The sequence below is a fragment of the Microtus oregoni genome, unplaced genomic scaffold (assembly GCF_018167655.1).
Source record: "Microtus oregoni isolate MIOR12 unplaced genomic scaffold, Mior012 000009F_ref0000495, whole genome shotgun sequence".
Lineage (NCBI taxonomy): Eukaryota > Metazoa > Chordata > Mammalia > Rodentia > Cricetidae > Microtus > Microtus oregoni.
This window is the reverse complement of record NW_024543068.1, coordinates 6,886,717-6,910,596: the sequence shown is the minus strand read 5'-3', so window position 1 is coordinate 6,910,596 and position 23,880 is coordinate 6,886,717. Positions and strand designations below refer to the sequence as shown.

The 23,880-nt window shown below is 44.8% G+C and overlaps 2 protein-coding genes across 4 annotated transcripts in view; both read right to left on the bottom strand.

The window, feature by feature from the left end:
- The window catches only part of Ston2 (stonin 2), a 154,414-nt gene that overhangs the window by 33,648 nt on the left and 96,886 nt on the right, over positions 1-23,880 (bottom strand). The window lies entirely within an intron of this gene.
- LOC121452224 (cytochrome b-c1 complex subunit 7-like) overlaps positions 9,473-23,880 on the bottom strand; it is a 35,888-nt gene continuing 21,480 nt past the window's right edge. Inside the window, exon 3 of the mRNA XM_041658163.1 lies at positions 9,473-9,541. Coding sequence (XP_041514097.1) covers positions 9,473-9,541 — 69 coding nt within the window. The remainder of the gene's footprint in view (positions 9,542-23,880) is intronic.

The following is a 23,880-nucleotide window of genomic DNA, read 5'->3' as shown; positions in this document are numbered from 1 at the left end:
ACCTAACAGAAAACCAGAAAATTTAGAAAGTACGCCTGTTTAAAAGAATGGTAATTTGAAAGCATTCTTGGCAAAGGGATTCATTTGAAAATATATTGTTACACTTGTCTACAACTATGGATCTGTGATAATAAGCTGTGTTATATAACAAATCAAAGGCACTATAGCCTTTTCAAGACTCTTAGAGATCGTGACTATTTCTGGGGAAGGAAGTGAAGTCAGGTAGCTAGGGACTAGAGGAGAGCAGGGAATGTAAGAGCACTTCCGTGTGCCTTAGACAACCTGAACCAAGAGGTGTCACTTACTCTACCTGTCGCCTATCTTTAATGGTTTGGTGTACGGACTCCACTAACATGTAATGTGAAAATCTAACACCCAGTGTGATAGTATTATGAGGTGGACCTTTAGGAAATGATTAAATCCCATGGGTTTGGTCCTCCTGTACAACAGAAGGGTTTTAGGAAGCGACTAGTGAGCACCAAGGAAATTGGGGTGCTATGTTGGCAGCAGAGACCAGGATCCTCACTGGATGCTGAAACTGCTGGCACCTTCATTATGGACTTCTCAGCCTCCAGAACCATGAAAAATAAATTTTGACCCTTATTATTAAAAGCAACCATTTAACGAACTCTGGACTAAAGTTAACTCAACATCTGTCTCTAGAGCCATAGGGTGAGTGTCCTTGTGCCTCTGTTGAGAACGGTTCAGGATTCCAGGGTATTGAGTCTAGTGTAACTCACATTTGAAATCAGTTCAAAGAAGATTGGTTATATACATGTTCTAAGTTATCATGTTCTAAATCAACAATATTTTGTTCCTATAAATATAAGAAAAATTATATTCCTTGGCTTTTAAGGACAAAGTATATGTCTTTTGTTTGTTTGTTTTTGTTTTTTCCAGACAGGGTTTCTCTGTGTAGCTTTGGAGTCCAGGACCAGACCAGGAAAGGAAACGCTCACAATTGGCTGGGCCCCCTCCCTTTGATAACTAATTAAGAAATTGTCTTATGGCTGGATCTTATGGAGACATTTTTCTCAGTTAAGTTTCCCTCTTTCAGACAACTCTAGTTTGTGTGTCAAGTTGGCATAAGACCAATCAGCACACCATAAAGTATTTGGGAAGCACAGAAAAACATTCAGATAATAAAGAATACCCAAATCTTGCTGCTGCTCGTGATGCTCAACATCACTACTGGAGTGTGCTATATTCAAGCTGTGTATTCATGCATGAATATCCATAGCACACGCATGGATGTTATTCTGCAAGGGCAATTTATAGCCTGTTTTCCAGGCATGGTGGCAACATACCTATCACCCCACTATTTAAGAAACAAGAGATAGTGGTTTAAGGCCAGCTTTGGCTCCGGGTCGAGTTCAGGGCCAGCCTGGGTTACATGAGATCCCGTCTCAAAAATCAAGATGAAATAAATATTGGCTGAGAATTTTCCTGGGGCAACAGAAATAAAAAACAAAAAACAAAACAACAACAACAAACCAAGCAGTGCAATGACAAAGAAAGAAAAGGAGCTGTTAGCAGTGCCTGATTAGGCTATTAACAGACACATCCAGTACACCGACTGAGGACAAAGGGCAGATCATTCAAATCTCAATTCTGGTATGTAAATGCAGTATTTGGCCACCTCCGTGATCATACAGGATATACGAAAAGTAATAAAGGATGACATTGGATAAAGGACGAGCAATACTGCTGGGTTGGTTTAATGAAGTAAATCTGATCCCAGCTGACATTTAGAGACCAGGACTTGAGTCGACCCAGGTGAGGTCATGTGATCAGGCTGCTGTTGCCCAGCGGGGACACACTGTGACATGTTGACAAGCAGAAGCTCTGTGCCCCATACTTGGGGCACTTCCTAGGGATCAGCTGGAATCTCCTTTGCAGCTAAACACATAGCAGAGCGGTATGTGGGTACCTGCCACCCCATCGTTGCATATATGACAGAAGAGATCACGCTAACCCTCACTAAACACATGCTACTGCATGCTAGGCATTCTGTCCGTGAGGAACCAAATGGTTTTGTTTAACCCTGAGATACCCATTTACCTACCCGGGCCAGGCCCTACTGTAACCATATTTTAGGGATGGGGGACAATAAGACATAGAATTTCAGTGATCAGTGAAAGCCACACAAGTAGAGAAGCTAAGATCCAAGCCACAGAAGTGAATTTACAGGCAGCCTAAGACCAGAGTAACCTTCTAAACACAGCACTGGGGCTACAGCTTAGTGTCGCCAGGGCTAGCCAATCTCAAGCAACTTCCTCATGGGGGTGGGTAAAGGGGATGAGACAGGCTCTCAGGTAGCCCAGGGTGGCCTTAAACTCCCTCGGTAGGTGAGCCTGTGAACTCCTGATTTTCCTCTCTCTACTTGCCGAGTGCTGGGATTACAGGTGTGCACTGCCACAGCTGGGGTCTTTCTTGTTTCAGAGTCTCCATCTCCTCCTTTTAAAGATAACTTACCTCACACACTGAAGCGTGGATGTGAGTCCCATGTGGGACACCTGGATACATTTGAATGTCATTTTTAAATTTTCATGCTATATAATTTAGGTGTTTTTTAATTAAAGATTTATTTTATATGTAGTAGTGTGTTGGTGGCACATACATGCCTGGTACCCACAGAGGCAAGGTATGGGCAACTGTAAGCAGCAGGCAGAGCTCTTAAATGTTGAACCATCTCTCCAGTGTCCTCTGGCCCCCTGGGAGTAGGCTAGATTTAAACTGGAAAGTCTCCTGTCTTAGTCTTCCGAGTGCTGGGAGAGCAGGCGTGCATCCAGACAGGAAGCTGGATGGCCTTTCAGCTCAAGAATATGTTCTAAGCAAGGTAGTGGTGGCACACTCATTTAATCTCAGCACCTATGAGGTAGAGGCAGGTGGATGTCTATGAATTTGAGGCCAACCTGGTCTACAAAGCAAGTTCCAGGACAGCCAGGGCTACACCAAAAAAACCCTGTCTTGAAACACCAAAAGTTTCTAACCTTAGTAATTAATATAAGATGATAAAAATAGGGACATTCATTGTATATTCAATATTGAGACCATCTCAATATATGCAGAAAGTGATCCATCTATCCAGGAACCTGTCATCAGAAAGGAAAACATAATAACGTTTATTTGGACAAGACAGTGACTTTGAATGGTGTTCCCATGGTGGGAACACTGGAGCCATGGACACTAAAACCACTGGAACTGCTCGCAAGCAAGAGACACTTCCCTCTGGGGAAGAGGAAATGAACAATAAAGGATGTGTGGCTCTCTAGAGGATGACTTCCTAGTCTACAAAAACAAAGCACACAGCTGGAAATAAGAGCTTAACTCCTGTATCCGTTTCTCAAGCTGCTCAAAGCCCAGCGTGAGACAGGTGTCTGCTCTAGACCACAAGCATCTCAGCTGCATCAGATGGCTTAGACTGCTGGAATCGGAAAGGCAGCCTTAGAAAGTCATCGCTGAGAAAGTCGCTGTGAACACCACAGTCCGCTTGTTAGAGGTTGCTATCCCTGCAAGCAGAGCTAAGCTGCGACCAACGTCTTGGTCCCACTACACACTGGCATGCTCTGCCATGCTCGTCATTGCCCACCCTGGCTAGTGAGTCGCCCGAGAGGAGAAGTTAGAGAAGAGCCCAGTGTATGTCACAGTTATGGGAGTATCGCCCAGGAGACCAAGAGTGACTTGCTAGCTTTGAGACGCCCTGCTCACCTGAACATGGCTTGAGCCCTTACCTCTGGCATGACCCTGTGGACCCAACAGCAGCTGTCTCAGTCTGAGCGCTTTACGAGAAAGCTAGAGAGAAGAATAGAACGAAAGAGAGAGAGACAGAAGAGAGAGAGAGAGAGCGCGAGCGCAGCGGGTGCCTCCGTAAGTATCCATTGAGATCATTTATCTATGAGCTGCCAGCTCTGTGCCTGGCTCACAGCAATACGCGTCTTAACCAGCATGGGATGCCCGTTTGCAAGTGTCGAGAACAGAAGCTGGCAATAGGTAATACATCTTTCAGATAGAGCTGGCCTAGTGAGGTAGGAGCAAGATAGCAGAGCTTTCTCAATATAGGAGGGGCTCTTCCTGCATAGACTAGAAGGCTCAGGTGCATCTAAGATTTTAATATACATAGCAGTGTAGATGTGGTGGCCCTATGATGGCATAGCAGGCTATGTGTTTCTAAAATAGGAGCTCAGAATCTGTATGCAAGGCTCACCTGGCTCTTACTGACACCCCAGTCAAACTAGTACCAGGAAAGGAAGAACATATCCATGATGCCAAAGACCACAGTGCCAACCTCTGCCAACCACGTAACTTTGCATGCGTGTAACTGACAAACTGAAGGGAGATGGGAATTAGCATGATTGAGTCAGCAAAGCAAATACCTCATGCACTTCCGTGAGGCACATGAGACGCCCACGAGGATGGGGGATGGTACTGTGCCATGAATCGGTTGTGGCTGGGGAAAGTTGGTGCCACTTATGCCAAATCCTAGGCCTTCACTTCTAAAATGACACCCCGTAGCCATGCGTTAAGAGCCAGAGATTCGTGAACCAGTGCCGGGCAAGTGCCTTCTATAGGACAAGACAGATAGCTCTTTCCGAGATTATCATTAACATAATGCACTGCCAGCAAGGACTACGAGCTGCGGGAATAGGAAGATATGGGCTAAGAACGGATGGCTTCTGTTGCAGAGAGATGGGGTCAAACTGCTTTTAGCCTGCTTTTATGGAATGCTACTCTGAGGAGATGTAAATGGGACGAGAATGTGAAAAGATGTACCGAGTAGAGGCGGAGCAGAGAGAAAGGAGGAAAAGGAAAACTGCCGTTTTCAGAAGAAGCACATGCTATTTCATCACCGGCCTATAAACAATTGGAAGGGAAAGTCTCCAGCATTTCCTTTTATCTTTTGTGCTGCTTTTATTCATTATGAAATGCTATATTAGAATCTGAGATACTGCGTGGGTACCCAGCAGGTGTGTCTGTGAGTAAACACAGGAAAAGGAAGCCAATGGCATGGTGTGGGGACAAGCAGCAAGCCATAGTACTGATAAGCAGGAGTGACCTTTGCCCCCGTGGGTGAGTCATGGCACCACCAAACTGACGACACATTGTGACAGGTCCATTCACAAATGACACGAGGTCATTCCATGAACAAAACAAAGCCCTGGGAGAGGCCTCAAATCTCAACACAGGAAGAACCTGTCCCAATTTGTAAGAAACTGTCCCCAGTGAGCTGATGAGGTAACATAAAACACTATAGTACTCTGACTTACCCTCAAGACAAGGAGAGGTTTCATAGTCTATAGTAAGAAAAAGTTAGCTTAGGTAATTCATCTTGGAGCCAAAACTTCGAGTTTCAAAACCATTCTCTTCATCAGGCCGAAGCAGAACACACGGCGAGAAAGGGCACACAGATAGACAGGACTGTACGGATTCATGTCTCCGCAACCTCCACAAGAAACAAGAGCCCTTGTATGTCCTTCAGTCAGCCCCTGAAGGGTGAGCACTAACCTACTTCTTTAGCCACTCCATGAGTTTTACTCAGGGCAGTGTGACGTGTAGTATCATTCCTTGTGTGTTCTTTCTTCCTTCCTTCCTTTCTTTCTTTCTTTCTTTCTTTCTTTCTCTCCTTCTCTCTTTCTTTCTCTCTTTCTTTCTTTCTTTCTTTCTTTCTTTCTTTCTTCTTTTTCTGGACCGTATTCCTTTGGTAGCCTCAACTACCCGAGAACTAGCTCTGTAGACCAGGCTGGCCTTGAACTTACAGAGATCCGCCTGCCTCTGCCTCACAAGTGCTAGGATTAAAGGCGTGTGCCACCACCACCCAGCTGTATTTTTCTATTTTTTTTAAGATTCATTTATGTATTCATTTGTGTGTGTGTGTGTGTGTGTGTGTGTCTTTCTGTGTATGCAGGTACCCTTGGGGGCCAGAGTACATTTAATCCCCTGGAGCTAGAGTTACAGGTGGCAGGATGCCTCCACACTTGGGTGCTGGGAACCAAACAGGTCCTCTGCAAAAACAGCAAATGCTCTTAAATATTAAATACAAAACTATCTCTCTAGCTCCAACTGCATATTTCCCTTACCAATGACTAATCTGTATTTTCTCAGTTCTTATAGAGGCAACTGTTTGTTATTTGACTTGTCTCTATTGATTCTAGCCTCACCTCAAGGTCAGGCTTTTGTACAGGTTAAAACACTTTAGCCCAGAAATGTACATTCTGGAATATTAGTAAATACACAGAGATATCTTAGAGATTAGACCCAAGTACTATATGTGGACTATGTTGCTGAATTCATCTAATAACCCGACAACCACTATCACCCGGTAACACCCAGTCAGTGAGTCAGGATTCAGACCCTGACATTGTCAGTTTGGCCTTTCTCATTGTGTCCCTGTCTCCCCTTTCTTTTTTCATTTCTGTTTTTTTTTTTTTTTTTTTTTTTTTTTTTTTTAGACACATTCTCACCATTTAGCTCAGGTAGGCCTGGAACTCACTACCCAGTCCTGGCTTGTCTCATATTTACAGAGCTCTTCCTGCCTTCCCCTCCCAAGTGCTGGATTATGGACCTATAGCACCAGGCTCACTTTCTCCTTTGCTTTCTGCGAACAGTTTATTAAAACGTCCAGCACAGGGAAAAAGAACATAAATTCTATCTATATTTACAGCTTAATGTGGTTTGTGAAGACATTAATGGATCGAGAGCCAGAACACAGCCAGCACTCAGGAAGACGTCACTTTGCCCCAGCCCTTCCACCAGCTCCCCTTCTCATCATGCCTGTTGTGAGTATTCATACCATATAGTAGCTTGCAGGATTCTGAACTTTACACAGGTAAGACCAGCCAGTATAGGGTCCTTATGGTCATGAGATTCATTCGCAGTGTTGCATGTGATAGATGAACATTCCTGTACTGCATCCCAGTGCACGAGTACAGTTTATCCTGTGGTGTGTTTATAGATATCTGTAGTTTCCGTACATGGGCGATTAATAGGTGGTGCCTCAGTGCGTGTTCTTGTACATACTCCGGTACTCACAAGGGTGTATTATTTGACTATGCTAAACAGGATGCTAAACAGTCACTGTATCAAATTATACTTCTATCCACAGTATCCAGTGCTCTGTTGGCCTGTATCTTTGCTAACACTCTACACTGCTGTCATCTTCACTTTAGCTACGATGGTCCCTATGCAGTTTATTATTCGGTAGACTTAGCTGGCTGTCACTGATAACTAGGGTTAGCTTGCACCCTGTGGCATGTTTTATTAGCTATCTGGCGATTCTCTTTTATGAAGTACCTCTTAAAAGCAATAGTTATTATTATTGTGAGAGTATATGACTGTGGCACAGGCCTGCCACAGCATGCTCAAAGGACAGGTCTGTGGAGTAGGTTCTCTCCTTCCACCTCTAGGTGGGATCTGGGAATTGAATTGAGGTCACCAGGCTTACATGACAAGCACCTTTTCCTGGCCCATGACATTATTTCACAAGGCTTTTTTGTTTGTTGTTTGCTGTGTTCCTGCTGATTCACAGAAGTTTATGTTCTGCACGTCAGCCGTTTGCCAGATATACCTATCGGCAACATTTCTTCCTACCCAGTCGTTTGCTTCTAATAGCTTTTAATTAACAGGTACTTTTACTTCAAATGTGATCTAATTTATTGATTATTTTCCTTTATGGTTAGTGCTTTCTAGGTCTTAAGATTCATTTAGAAGAGACTTAAAAAGACGGACTTGTGGCCATTGTTGGCTTTGAGTCACTACAGAGCTCTTTCCCTGAAAATGAGAAAGCATGTTGCTCCTTCTCCAGGGTGGTATTGCTTAGAAGGAAGCGCCTGCAAGCTCATAGGCTCTTGCTCCTTTCTGGAACTGGCTGTCCGACTTGATCTTTCCCCTTGCCCTTCATTCCCGCGAGTGTCAGCCACCAGATTGCCCCCACAAACCCTCCTTTTCAGACTTCTGGTTGGTCAGCACTTATGTTTGCTCCCTGTCACCAAAGCGCCCCCCCCCCCCCCCCCGTTCCCCCGTTCCTCAGCTCGCATTTCCTTCACTTGATGGTCTCCATGTTTACCCATCACTGTGTTGGCCATTTCTCTAACTGCTGGGATCTGACAAGCAGCAAGGGAAGGCAAAAAGGGTTAATTTTGGCTCACAGTTTATGAAGGTATATAGACTATCTCAGTGGGAAAGGTATCATGACCGAGCGTGGGAGTCAGGAAACAGAAAGCTGACAGACAGGAAGCAGGATGAGAGCTACAAAACCTGAAAGCTTGTGCCTCGCCCTCAGCGACCCATCTCCTCCTGCATGACTCCCCCCACTTAATGGTTCCCCAGCCTTCTCAAACAGGAGAGAAAGGGATCCAATACACAAACCTGTAAAAGGAATTTTGCACTCTAACCACAATGACAGCAAACACAGCCTGAACGATCACACTATATTAACGGAAAGTTCACCTTCAAGGAACTCAGTCTTCATCCATTCATGATTAGTGCAGGATGACTTCAAAGGACAGGCTTCGGGTATGCCCAGGAGAAACAATAGCACGCTCCTCTCACTAGCCTTTAGTGCAAGGATGAAAGGGAAACCCTAGCTAACATTGGGCATCAATACAGTACAATATGAACACTCGTCCTCTAATGAGTAACAGCAAAGACACCCAGCCCCGTAGCTGCCTGAGTATCATAGTTAATACTATCTTTTCAGCTGATTTACTGAACAGAAGGGCAAACAATATCGGGCAGTTAAGGGAGCCATGCTGATACCAGCTAGCAGGCAATGGGAAGCAGACGCTGATGAAACACCATCATGCCTGTAAAGGTGTTTGGGGACTCTCTCCAATCCTCTAGGGCCAAGGCTAACATGACTGGCAAGCAGCACAAGTCACACCTCCAAATGCATCTAAGCTAGTGAACCAGGCAAGCACTGATAGGGGCAGCTAGGATAGGAGGCATGCCTTGACTACATCTCTCTGCAAGTGTTTTCAGAAAGCCAACGTGGTCTTCAGCCTGCCCAAGCGGTGGCAAAACTTCATCTCTTGGCATTGACTGGGTGTAGTATTTTAAAACAGAATTAAAGCTAAGGAGTAAACATCTGTTTTTAAAGGGGCACCGGAGTGCAGTTTAGAAATCTGGATCCGACTGTCTTTGGCTGGTGTCTGACAGTGAAGCGTGGCTTCAATTTCCTAAAGCATCACAAAGGATTAATACCGCATGGCCCGGGTGCGGCTGATAAATCGGATAATATATCTAGAGCTATTATAGCTTTTATTTTATTACTGTAAGGAAGAAGAATGACCTTTGTCTGCTGAATATAAATTGGTTTAGAAAAGATTTCCCTGACAGAATTTTATGAGTTTTAACCATTATTATGGTCATTAGTCACCGTCAAGACATATTTTCTCTGGATTTGTGCAATCCACCTCAGACCCAGCATTATTTTTAGGGCTCTGAGCTGAGAAAGCATAACCACAGGAACCATGTGCTAACAGTAGGGCACTGGGTCACGGTTCTTCTCGGTGTCAAACAGCTTCTGAGCCGAGTGTCTCACGGGCTGTAGAGGGAGCCAGGAAAAAAGGGCAGTTTTTCAGACCAGGAAATATACGAGAATGAATGGTGGAAACAGACATTCCCAAGGAATAGATGTGCCCAGAAGTGATGGGGTTGTTCGGGAGAGTACAGACGGGCGCCTTTTCTTTAACCTAGTAAGCATTAATGTGCCATGTCTTCAAAACGCCAGACAGCTGGCTGCTGTGCAGTGCTGGCCAGGTAGAACCGGCTGACTTAATAAGAGAACCAGCTGTACAACCTCTCCATGGCATCTGCCTGCCCTGTTTTTATGGACCTAGAAATAAACTGTCAAATGGCCACCCCACCCCCATCAAGTAATTTTGACTCTGAGCCTCAGTATCTGTATCAATAAAATGAGAGAAATCATATTTCCTTCCCAGTACTATGAAAATTAAATGAGATCTCAGGAGAAATATTTATCACGCTGTCTGGCACATATTGCTGCCTGACTAAGATGTTGTTACAGTAATTATTATCGGTTTTAAACAAAGAATTAAATACCAAATATTGGGTCTAAATCACAAATTGAGAAACATTTAGTCTAGTCTGGGATATTCTAGGACTTGCTGAGTCTTGATCAATTTCAATATCTGGAAGGATTATGCTTCTCCCAGTGCTTCTTCACGCCTTTTTGTTTTAAATGTTTATGTGTATGGGTGTTTGGCCTGTATGGATGTCTGTATCCCATGTGCTTATTGGTGCCCATGGAGGCCAGAATGTGCTGGAGCCCCTGCAGTTACAGTCAGTTGTGAGCCACCCCATGGATGCTGGCACTGAACCTAGGTCCTCTAGAAGAGCAGCCGGTGCTCTTAATAGTTGAACTATCTCTCCAGCCCTTTACTTTCTCTTTAAAGTCTGTATAAAATTTGGAACTTGATTTAGTTAAGAGGAATTTTTTTTAAGTTGCTTAGTAGATTACCTAGGGTTTGTGCTCTCAGAGCTGATAGCTGCTTGGAGCTGGTGAGAGACGGACTGAAGTTCTACTATGTAGCAGTGTTACAGTGCCAATCTCTGGACCATAAAGGAGAGCAAAAATTGTACCACTGTAACCATGGCTATGGATGCAGGAGCACACAATCTTGGGAATCCCTCAGTGGGAAAAACGGGAACTGTTAATTTTCTCATTACTGTCCTTTCTGAAAACAGAAGGATGGGTTTTCTGATGGATAGGCAGAGGTAAGTGCCAAAGACAGGAAGAGACTTAGCCAGAGGTGGTGGTATCTGAGAGTCCTTCACACAGGTCATCTTCCTTACATTTCGAACAATGGCTCCAGAATTGTTTTATGACCTGTTAATGATGGGGAAGTCATAGGCCAAGAGACTGTACTACAGGTGCAGGGTGCGTAAAGTTCTGCCCTTGGGCTACAAAATTCATTTAATACCCTAAACCCTCAACTCTACTTTTTAAAGGAGATGGTTCAAATGATCTTGTATTAATGCCAGAATGAATTCATATTCATATTTCCTATTTACTCCTTTTATTATGAAATGCAACCATGCAAGCCACCCAATTTTTATCAGAAAGCATTTTTAAAAATTCACAGCTTTGATGAGGTAAAATGATGAACAAATAAGAATAAAACATGAGTTCATATTAGCATGTATATACGATGCTATCCTGCAGTCACTACGAAGACACTGACTGGCCTACCCATCATTACATCAGCCTGCTTACCATATTTCCTCTCTTTTACCATCTCTGGCAATGACAGACACAATATCCATGGGTCATTTAATTCTAACCTATGAACAACTAAGACTCTGTGGACCTGCAGAGAGATTGGCCAGCACGAACAGCTTATACCATTTCCTTGTGGCCAACAGGAACGGTGGCAACATCAGCAACAGCAAGAAAGTTTGAGCTACACAGAGCCAAGAAGTCTTGATGGCCTCCAGGAGTTAGGCATACGTTAATCATGGCTAACATCTATCGAGAACTTATTGTATGCCAGGTCCTCGGGTCATGGGCTTTATATATGTTAAGATCAGTAAAACTTCTATCTCCAGATGACAGCAGCTCTGGAAAAATACAAACACATGGGTAGCTGCCATTTTAACCTCACTGCCATCTTTGGTAAGGGTAACCACGTGTGCTAGTCCACCATCTGCTAGTATTCTTTGACTTATTAAAATATTCCTTTTAATCTTCTCACATCTACTAGCATTGATAAACTGTAACTAATTGGATACAATACCTGCCTAAATTTAGTTTATATGCCCAGTTTAAATAACAGGTAATGGTACCTAGTTCTCAAGTGCCTTTACAGATCTGAGATTATGGCATTTATCAAAAGAGCTTCTAACACAGAGACATGCAGCTCCTGCAGCATCCTAAGAAGACATGCAGCTCCTGCAGCATCCTTCTGCTTCCAGGCTTGGCCTTGGCCTTGGCAAAGCCACTCACACAGCAAAAAGCAGCTTTCCTTAAGATTAAACCAAACAATATACAGCCCCGTAGTAAAGTTCAATTGGTGCTCCTGTTCTGTGGGTTAGCAGAGAGGACAGGAAAGCTCTGGCTCCCCCCACCCTCCCACGTCCTCTTTCCAGGGCCTTTGCAGAGATGGTTTACATCCCTTTTGCACAAGCCTGAACGTCCTTCCAGGTTAGATGCCTGTGAAAGTTCCATCCTGGGTCTGTCTGCTCTTTGACTTTTTTTAAAAAAAGCATTTCCTCTAAGAGCCGAGTGGCTGTATGACTGCCGATCTGTTGCTAGCATGAAGTCCTCTGGCAACAGTGATCGCCTTCCTTCTTCATCTGGGCTGGGCATTTTTCCACGTGGCAGGTTTGGGACAGAATCTGAGCTAAAGAGCAAGCACAAGAGGACTTAGAGAGGGAGGCTAGACTAGAACCTAGATTCAATTCCTGGAAGATTGAGTAGAATTCCTATTTCTTTTGCACCTCATATCCATGGATATTCAAGCTGTATAGCATAATGCAAGAGCAACGACACAGGAGGGAGAATATGGGGCTTAGGTTTCCAATACCCCATTCCTGCCTGGCCGCCTCTGTTCTGCCATGTTCCAATACAACCTGGACACCAAGAATGTCGAATATGAAGAGATGTTTCCAACTGGAAATGGCCGGAAGAGGTTGTCTTTCTGAAATATCTATTAAAAAATTAACAGCCAGGCTTGGTGGTGGTGCACGCCTTTAATCCCAGCATTTGGGAGGCATAGGAAGGCGGATCTCAGTGAGTTTGAGGCCAGCCTGGTCTGCAAGGCAAGGTCCAGGACAGCCAGGAATGTTACAAACAGAAACCCTTTCTCAAAAAAATAAATAAATAAATCAGCAACAACAACAAAAAGCATGTAAAAAAAAAAATCAACAGCCAGGCATGGAGGGGCACATCTTTACTCTCAGCACTCCAGAGACAGAGGCAGGTGATCTCTGAGTTCTAAGCCAGCCTGGTCTATGGAGTGAGTTTCAGGACAGCCAGGGCCACACAGAGAAACGCTATCTTAAAAAACCAAAACCAACCAAACAAAAAATGAACACAATGGGCCAGTTATTGTGGAGGGAAAAAAAGGGCTGTTAAATAGTTGCTTCTCCTAAGAATTCTAGGAGAGATATTGCCATGAGCTCAAAGTAAGATAAATACGATGAGGTGCAAAGAAGTCAACTGCACAGTTAGAAAGCGGTACGGCTGTGATATAAAGGAAAAGAACCGGATTTGCCTTATTACGTGTTCTTCTGAATAAGTCCACAACCGGGCAGATTGCTAGGAGAGCCGGAGTGTTTACAGCAGACCCTTCTCTGGAACACTGGCTAAGGGGCATCAGATGGGAAGGCACCATGACCTCCCGTATTACTTGGTGTGCTTTTGTACAAGGAAGGAGCAGCCAGCCATACGACTTGGGAAGACATATGTGCCTTCTGACTTGGCTGCTTATCAACTCAATTATTTCCTGGTCTCTGGCCAACATGACACACCATACTGCCTCTACCCAAGTAAATAAGCCAGTGCATGTGTGTAACAGCTGTGCAGCTGGGGATAAAGGCCACCAGGCACACCTTGCATTCTTGGCTTAAATCCTTCCTGTCTATGAGGAAGAGGGATTGTGTGTTTGTTTTTGTCATTCTTCTCCCCCTGACGTGGCTCAGGGAAGACCAGAACCCGGCTAGGATTGCATCTGTCTAGTGTGGGTGGGACCAAGCTTAGAGGTAGGCAGGCTGTGGACATTTCTGTGCCAGCAGGTGCTGGTCAAAGGGACACCAACCATCCATTCAGACAGCCAACCAACTCCATCCTTAGACCCCTTGAGGGAGAGGACCACTGAGAAATAGGCAGTTTTACCTGTCCTAACTCTTACTGAGGCTTGTTCTGAAGACAAATGAAGGGTGCCTGGGCTTCCTGAGCCGAGAGATTCCAGCCTTTTGACTGAAACCTAATTGCTTAGGCAACACCCCCACCCCAGGCTACATCCTCTGAAATGACAGACTCTTTGAGACCAAAGGACTTGCCTCTTGCAAAGCAGTCAAATCCCCTCTCCCAGCTTCCTCTCCCAGGACTTCACACTTTAAACTTGAGGAATTCTCACCCTTCAGGCATCTAAACAAGCCTTGGGGGCTTAGAATCAAATGATCTCTTGTTCTTTGTTTGTTTGGGCAGGACTATCTATGAGTTCATGAACCATTCGTCTGTATTTACCATAACTGCACTAAGTTATAGAAACCTGCCAATCCTTCTGAAAACGGAAATACCTTTCTGGTTGTGTTTGTACATGTTTTTGGTTCACTCATTTTGTTTGAAATATAATCATCCTTTCAGAAACTCCTGTGTGATCTTCCAAGTCCTCACCTCATCTTATAGATTCTGCCCCGAAAGGCCTCGCAGTCCAGCCAAGGAAAGTGAAAATCTGCCTAACAAGCAGATCAGTAATGAGAATCCAGGCTTTAGGTCTGAGGGAAGGCAAGGGGGTTAAAAGACAAGGGAAGCAGAGAAAGCAACTTGGAAGACCCTTAAGGCTGTGGCTAACAGATTGTAGACACCCAGCGATTCACCTCACTTCCACTGCCCATCCTAGACATCGCTTTCAAGTCTCTCATTATACATATGATGTGATTATGTTAAATCCCCACATCAACAGCCAGGGTCCCTACTGATTAGGCTAAGCACAGTGACCTTGTAATCACATGACCCATGCCTGGACAGTAGTTTAAGGGATACCAGGGAATTTGAGGTTGCAATGATGAGACCTGGAAACCTACAAAAGATTAAGAGTTTGAACTGTGTGGTTTAAGTATAAAAAACAACTCAACTGATATTTCAGGTGGTGAGGGGTTTTGAGAATTAAACCCAGGGCCTTGCTCATGCTATGTAAGTGATCTATCACTAAGCTCCTCCCCTACCCTAAAAGTACATTTTTAATAATAAAACCTGGTGCTCTTTCTGAATAAAGTCTCAATATGCTGATCATAAAAAAAAAGTCAGCATGCATTTGTAAACCAGATACAGACAATGAACCAAGTAGATTTCTCTGTAGACTAGCACTAGATCAATTAATTCAAATGACTGCTAAAGTTCATACTTGGCTGCTCTTCAGAAGACCTGGGTTCGATTCCCAGCTCATAATCATCTGTAACTCCAGTCCAATGGAATCTGATGCCCACCTCTGGCCTCCACGGGCTCCAGGCACACATGTGGTATACAGACATATATAAAGGCAAATCACAAACACACATAACAATAGTTTTAGATTCAGGTTTACTAATTTCGTTCATTATCCCAGAAGGAACTACGATTAGCTCCAAACTCTGATTATTCCCACACCTAAGGTTTCCTTGCCCCAGGAGAGACCCTACGCTGCAGCCTAGAGTAGCAGGTTGGGCATTTTTGTTTGTGAAACTTCCCCTGAAGTCAGTACCCTCACTGACTTTCCTCCCCAATGTTCCCATCACAACACCCCGCATTCAGAAAAAAAAGAACTCCATTTCTCACTCCCGGTTAGCTCTTGTCAATAAACAACGAAGGCAGCATACTAGTCAAAAGGCCTGATAACTGCGGAGGGACACCCCACATCCTGGCACACCCTGTCGTCTCCTCAGGAGCTTTGCCTATCCATACCTGTATGCTAACAGAGAGAATAAAAGGAAGTGTTCCGAATGTGGCCATGAGGTGTCTCTCAAAAGAAATGCCTCACTGAAAATGGGGAGAGGCTCTGCCGGCTACAAATCAAACCTCCACTCTTGCCCCACCTCACACCTCTTCCAGAGACAAAGGATTGGCAAAGTCCCTCCAATCAAAATGAGAGTGCTTTCTGCCTGTCCATGATTCTTAGCTCTATACTTGCATTAACCGTTTGGCTTCTTCCAAGAGTTGCTTCCTTGAAACGTCACAGAGAGCAGCTGTCTCCACACAATGAAGTGGCCCGCCACTCAGGCATTTTCAGTGGGCAGGCAGGCGACAATGCTGGCAGAATTTCTCAACCTGTTGCTATAGTAGCAGGGAGAATGTGATTCAGGCAGCTCTGCTGAGATCCAGATCCAAATCCCACCCGCTCTGGGAGAGAACATTAACCCTTCCCCGCCATTGCCAGGCGCAGAAATTCCCCAGGAAGAACCTTCTTTTCCTTTGTGCTGGAGGCAGTTCTCTTGGCATGTAACCATCCTGCCACCCACCGAATGCCCGCTCATTTACATATCATTATGCGAGTCCCGAGTTTTCATGGAAAGCAAGCCAGGCATGGTATGAAGCATGAAGGAGGAGGTGGATGTTAAGATATTGCTAAAACCACAGCACACAGTGTAGTATCAGCCTATTTGAGAGACATGAAGTTTCAGCAAAGACATCACCAGAAAACCATCTCTCCAAGATAATCAGAGGATTCTGTAGTTACAGTACATTCTGCGTGTTCTGGGCCAGGGTAATGATCTGATAATTTGTGGGTGCTAATTTAACAAATAACATCACTAGAAAAGCCTGCCCTAATGCTCTCAATGCCTCCCACAAATTGGTTTAAATAAGTTGTTTAATTAAATCAAGTCTCCCCTCCCACAACATAAAATAGAAATAAGATAGTCTGTTAGAGAAGCATGGCACACAATGGCTGTACATGTCACCTGGCAACAAAAAAGCCAGGTACCTACTTGGAAAATACACAAAGAAGCAGTGTCCAGGCGCTCTAAAACAGTTCCCACTTCCCATTCATATCTGTGATTAAGATGTCAACGAAAAGGTTTTGGGAAATACACTGTAGAAATGACCTATGTTTAATCCAGACGTCTTTCCTTACATTGTGGAGTGGAAATCTCATGGTGTCAAACACACCTCCTTGCTCAACTTCCTTATTTCCCACGAAGCTCAGACAGAAGGAAGGTGGAGCTTCTTAGGAGATAATAGCAGTAAGTAGGTAATATTATCCCATAAGCTTTCTGTGAAGCAAGGCCACAGCAATCAGATTGCCAAGCAAGAGCTAAGAGGGCTGGGAGAGAGTGCACTGTGCGTAAGGCTGCTTTCTGGACAAGCTAAAGGACCTGGGTTTGAATCCCCAGCAACCACACACACCACACACACATAACCAGGCACTGTCACACATTCCTGTAATATGTGCATGGAGCAGGGGAACATTGTGATTTCTGGAGCTCCCTGGCTGGCCAGCCCAGCCAAAATGAAGATGTTTTGTTTCAATGAGAGACCTCGTCTTAAAATAAGATAGAGGGTGGGTCGAGTGGTGCAAACTAGCACTTGGGAGGCAGAGGCAGGCAGATGTCTGTGAGTTCAATACCAGCTAGGCTTACACAGTGAGACCCTGTCTCAAAACAAAAGCTCCTCTGAGCTGGCCACTAGGTGTGATCCTTTGCACCTCAGTTGTGCTGAGCTATGAGGTAGATTGGATGCAGCACATGGATGCAAAGCCCATCAACTAGTGGCCTGAAAGAAAACACTGTCAGTGTTCTTAGTAACAGTGTACAATGTGGTCTCTACCCTGGACAATATTTGAGAACCACAGTCCTATATTAAAACACTGATTTCCTATCTCAACAAAAGGCTCAGGCCACAGTTAAAGAAGGAATAGATACAGATATTCACTCAAACATCTGAACCACAGCAACGCTGGATTAGAAGATGTAATAAGACCCCAACAACAGGACTAGATAGAAACTGGTTACTTCTCTCTCTGTCTCTGTCTCTCTGACACACACACACACACACACACACACACACACACACACACACACACATTCTTCTCTTATACAATACATTCTGACCAGTTTCTCCTCCCCTTACTCCTCCTAGCCCTGCCCCAACCACTCCTCTCCTCCAGATCCACTCCTCCTCTGTTTCCCTTCAGAAAAGAGCAGGCCTCTCAAAGATATCAAGCAAACACAGCCTAACAAGTTAAAATAAGACTGGGCACAAACCCTCTTCTCAGGGCTGGGTGAGGCAACCCAGTAGGAGAAAAGGGTCTCAAGGGCAGGCAAAAAAGTCAGAGACACCCCTATTCCCATTGTTAGGAGTCCCACAGAAATACCAAGCTAACAACCATAATATATTTGCAGAGGACCTAGCTCAGATCCATGAAGTCTCTGTGACTGCTGTTTCAGTCTCTGTGAGCCCCTATGAGCCCTGCTTAGTTGATTCTGTGGGCCACGTTCTCCTTAAACTGGGTGGCACCTTTAATTCCAGCATTTAAGAGACAGAGGCAGGGGGATCTCTGAGTTCGAAGCCAGCCTGGTCTACAGAGTAAACCGGTTATTTTTCACCAGAGAAAATAAATGATAATTAAGGTATGTCGGAGGACCTAGAGTACCTGATGTCACCTGATGTCACCCTTCTCCAGGAGTTGGAGAGGAGGCAGCCCACCAAGTGACCTGCACGGTTTACAGGACATTCCATAGAGATTTCAGTCAATTCTCTGCAGCATTCCTTTCCTTTGAAATCTCATTCAATAGATCATACAAGGTCGGATGCTACTTCCACATTACCAGGGGCAAACAGATTGGCTCGAAAGGTGGGCACTTCCTTGCCTCTTGGCCACTCAGGGACCCAACTATAACTCCATGATCCTTTCCAAAGGAAATGGTATGATTCCTTCACACGCCCTACTACCTGCTAGTAGGTAGTAATCCTACTACCATTTCCCACGCTATGAAAGCAGATCTATTTCCCTGACCTTTGACACTAGACTTGGTCATGTGAGATGCTTTGAGTACTAGAATGGTATGAGATTGAGGACACAATTAGAAGCTGGAAATGGGACACCATAGTCTTTGCCATCACCATGAGTGTATGTGTGTGTGTGTGTGTGTATATAATATAATATATATTATATATATTGTGTGTGTGTGTGTGTGTGTGTGTGTGTGTGTGCGCGCGCTTTCACTAGCAGGGAGAATAGAATGAGGGGCATGGGTGGTAAAGCTACTCCCATCTGAGCTCAGCCTAGAATTAGCTGGTTCCCTGGTTCAGCCTGCAGAGGGGCGAGGTAATGGGCAGTATTGTACGCCACAGGGATCTTGTAGTTGTATTCAATTTTTTTTTTTTTTTGAGATAGGGTTCCTCCTCTATGTAGCCATGGCTGGTTTATAACTCATTATGTAGACCAGACTCACAGATACCTGCCAGCCCCAGGACTGGGATTAAAGGATGCCCAGCCTGTAGTTGTTTGCGCAACAACCAAATCACCCAACACAATACTAGTTTACCTGTAGTCTAAGAGTTCAAATAGTTTTTGCTTTTCCTTAACATGTAATAAAAAAAAAATGAGTATTACCCCATAAATTTGGAGTCCCATTGCCTTCCTAATGTCCAAGACTCTTGAGTTCATGTCGTGTTCTAGGCTCTAGAGAACACGAGGTCAAGATTACATAATTGTAATTATCAACTGCACCTGTGATTTTTTTCCATCCAGCACCAGGGCCAATGTGCTTTTTCCTGAAGATAATAATAAAATGATTTCTGCAGCTAAAAGCCGAGTCAGTAACAAATTCTGAAGCACCAAATGTTACTTGCTTAAGTACTGGAAAAACTGCAGTCACTGCATTTGCAGTAGTGACAGTTCTGTGGATTGGCAAAACCCACCAGTTATTAGCTTTTTTTTTTTTTCGGTTACTAGCTTTTATTCTTGGCCAATCACCAGAGCTCTGCACATTACAGATTCTAAATCTCCATCAATACTTCTATATCAGATCCAAACAAATATCAAACCATATTTGATGAGATACTGGCACAAGACACAAGCCTGTTGTTAGAAACCATCCCGGCGGTAGTAACAACCCTAAGAACTGAGGACGTCTCACCCAGCACCAATCTAACACAAGCCTGTTGTTAGAAACCATCCCGGCGGTAGTAACAACCCTAAGAACTGAGGATGCCTCACCCAGCACCAATCTAACACAAGCCTGTTGTTAAAAACCATCCCGGCGGTAGTAACAATCCTAAGAACTGAGAACGTCTCACCCAGCACCAATCTAACAGAACTCCATGTGCTGACCAAATCAAGTCTGTGATGACATTAGTTGATTCAAAAATGTGCTCAGGAACCAATTCCAGGCAGACCAAATGTATCGGTTGGTTGTGGGTTGCATAATAAACCCATCTGCATTCTAGCTTAAATCAACAAGCGTTTGTCATCAGTCTGTGGCTTGGCTAATCTTGGCTGGGCCATTCAAGTGTCTGGACAGCTCAGCTGGTGGAAGTGGGTCTCTGAGCCACTAAAGACCATCCAAGGAGCATCTGTTTCAAGAGATGCAAGCGCAGGTATATGAGGTCTCCCAAGATCTGGAGTAGGGAACACACACCTTTACTTCTGCATGTTACTGGCCAGCGCAAGCAAGGAAGGCAAGCCTCAGTGGGAAGTCTGGGAAGAAATTCAAAGAGAATGACAGAACCCATTTTTTTTTTTTTTTTGCAATCAATTTATCACACAGAATGGGGTGGGGTGGGGGGAATTTCAGCTCCAGCCACGTGTGAATCTAAGCTGTATCATTAATCTAGGCTGTATCATTATGAGTTTTATCTAGAAAAGATACAAGGCTCTCACATTAAAGTTTCATTCCTATTTCTACTTCTGCCCGTGCTTGCACATGCATGCACGTACTGCTTAAAATCCTTCTGACCTCAGCCTTGCTTGCACCAGAGCAGAAGCAATCTGGCTGCTTCTGGCACCATGTATATCATGGTTTGGGGCATCGGAAGATGTGGAAGACATGAGTATCTGGTCAGGGCAAACCTGTCTCCCTGCAGTGTATATTCTTGGCTTGGGACGTGACATTGCTACGTCCTCAGAGAACATGCACAACCTTCACATGAGGAGCAGCCAAGCACGAGAAGAAAGTTACACAGCAAAGGTAAAACGTAAGAATTGCAAAGAGCCCAGAGAAGCAGGAACCTGGAGCTTGCTAGAGATCACAGGCTGCTGGCTACTTTAGCTAAGGGCTGCTGGCTCAGCTAGCCCTGACTCCCTAGGTCACTCACACTTGCCCATTGTTACCACTTAGGAAACATGCAAAAACTATGTCGACTACATCTACAACTGTTTTCCCCGATCTGGGTTCCCACACATAAGTGTGCTGCCTGAGACTTAGAAGCAGTTCTTATACAATAAGGTGCGGCTTCTGTTTTGTTTTGTTTTTTAGAAAAATCACCATGACCTTTTGGAGAATGCGATCACCACTGACACTTGAATGTCTTAAATACCTACTTGTGAGGTCTAGTCAGCGTGGGGCGGAAGAAGAAAGAATTCCAGCAAGCAGAACACAGTTTAATGGATGAGTAGGATCAACTAGAAAGTTCCTAAAGGCTCTTTGGAGGGAATTCTTCAAGCAGGAAGGGGAAGGTATATCTTTCTCAAAAGCAAAGCTGTCTAGAGGAGTACATACATAGACTAGCTCTGGCTTATTAAAAAAAAAAAAGAAAGAAAAAAAAGAAAGAAAGGAAGAAAGGAAAGGCTATGAGTTCTCTTAGGTATGGTAGAGGAGAAAGTTTATTGTAGGCCAAAAGAAAAGCATAGCCAGAGGCAAGGGACATCAGGGAAAATTCAGAGTGTACATAACTCTGAGCTGAGCTGGGCCATGTGGGGAGAGGGGGAGGAGAAGAGAGAGGAGGACAGTAACCAAGAGAGCAAAGGTATAAAAAGGGCTGGTAACCAAAATGGCTGGATTATATAGGGAAGAGCCTCTCTCTGGAGGAAGTACAGTCCAGGTAGGAAAACCTGGTGGCTGTGGGGGGCCAGCCAAGATAAGCTAAGTATGGACAGGTCACCCAAAGGAAGTTCTTTAATTCCAACCATTATCACCTGGCAGAGGAGAACTCTGGCCCTGATAAATTTAATTAGAGGCCTGAGTCACAGTAGTTTATCCTAAGGCAACACCTGGTTGCAGGACCCAACCACTGCCCCAAAAACAGAACATTGAAAGGAAATGCCTAACATTCCAATCACTGTAGATAGGACCACCTGTCAGTGCACATTCACCAGGACACCCCTAGACAAATGTTGGTCAATCAGGGGTTCTGAACCCCTCACCCCCACCTTTACTACTATAAAAACCCAATTCTAATTGAGCTCAGGGCTCTCCAGTTATTCCAGTACGTTTGACATGCGAAGAGACCGAGTGTGCAAACTTGATTAAAATAAAGGCTCTTTGCTTTTACATACGGGACTGGTCTCCTTGTTGGCTTTTGCAGAGACTTCGCAGATTTGGCTAGGCTGGGTTTGATATGGTAAACAGGCACCTCAACTATTTGTCCCAGGGTCTGTAAGTCTAGTTTACAACGTGCCGGGTAGGACCGCTGCTTACAATACCAAGCACCAAGAGGACCAAACCCAAGAGAATAGTAAGAGATGCTCTAAGTTTGCCATGAAGATGCCTCAGAAAAGCCCAACTAGTCAAGCACTGCATCCAGTTTGTTTCAAGACAAAAGCCTAGGACGTTAGGGCACCAATGGGAGGAATCATCAGCCACTCTCTTCTAAAAGGTATGCCGTCCCAGAGTTCCAGATCTGGGAGTGTGATAGGTTTGGTAGGGAGAGTGGTATCATCTTATCACACGAAACACTCAGTGTGCAGATGCTTGCAAAGCCAGAACGGAACAGTTCCGAGTGTTCTGCAGCGCAGGGGACAGCTCGGTACGCGTCCACTTGCTCTCTGTCACAAATGAACAGTCCTAGATTGAAACTAGGGATTGCCAGGTAAAGCCACCCCGGCACAATGTTTCTCCCTCCACTTCTCACAGAAGTGCCACACTGGGATCTCAGGACGAAGAGCTGACTGATTGGGAGGCCTTCAGTTAGTTTCAGCTTTTAATTAGCCAAGGGGAAGCCACTTGGATAAGGAAGCAAACATCTGGCATTATCACCCCGGGAACACCGATAATGACGATGAAGACAAGCCAACGACTCTCTTCAGCATAAGGCCCTCTTAAGAGGTTTTTTTTCATCCAGCGACCCCACCCCCACCCCCCGCTCTCACACACCAACTTTATGCTCAAGTGCTCTCCTGCCTTCCTATTTTTTTTCCCAAAGCTATTCATTGCTGCTTGAAAACTCAGGTTTGCTCAGTTTAGGCAGCTCCTTACGCAGAATCCTGGTGCTGCCTGCTCCAAGGTGCCAAAGAACGATGCAGTGAGAGGCACCTGGGCACGATCCAGCAATCCACATGCATCATGCAGGGAGCCTCTGCTTAGCGCAGTTTCTATCACAGTTCCTATTCTGCCTGCCTCTTAGCTCGGCATCTTCCCACTCTAATGTAATCACGAGGTAATTCCTCGGGGCTGTGAAGAGAATAGCATGTCTCAAATACACAGTACTAGTGTGATCGAATTAAATTTACCCGTTGCTCTTTATCTTGCCTTTCAAACATTTTTGTTTTTTGTTTCTTTTTCCCTCTCCCATGTATTCAGGTTCAGATGGGGCCGGGGAAACAGAGGCAGTGGTTTTATTCGGCCCCACGCCAGTGATTCTGTGGCTTGTTTTCAGAAGATCTGAAGCCCAGCCGATGCGAACAGTGAGCAACTTGATTGCTCTAAATGACTCTCTCACCCACAGCCTTGAGAGAGAAGCTCTTGGCCCGAATCCCACACAAGAAACCTGCTTCCCAGCTTCCTCCATCTGTCTGGCGACCCTCCTCTCTCAGAGTCCTCAGCATACAATACAAAGATCTCCGTTTTCTCCCTTCAAGACACACGAGGTTCACATCAAACGCCAGCCCTTTCTCTTCCTGGACTGTTGCCACCTTAATACTTCCGTGCTCACATAAATTTAATTAAACTCACTTATCTCTTAAGACCTTTTCCACCCCGCCCCCGGAACACCACCTCAGGTCACCTCTCCAGAGTAAAACCTTTTAAAATAGATTTTTCTCTTTGCTTTTCAGACAAAATGTC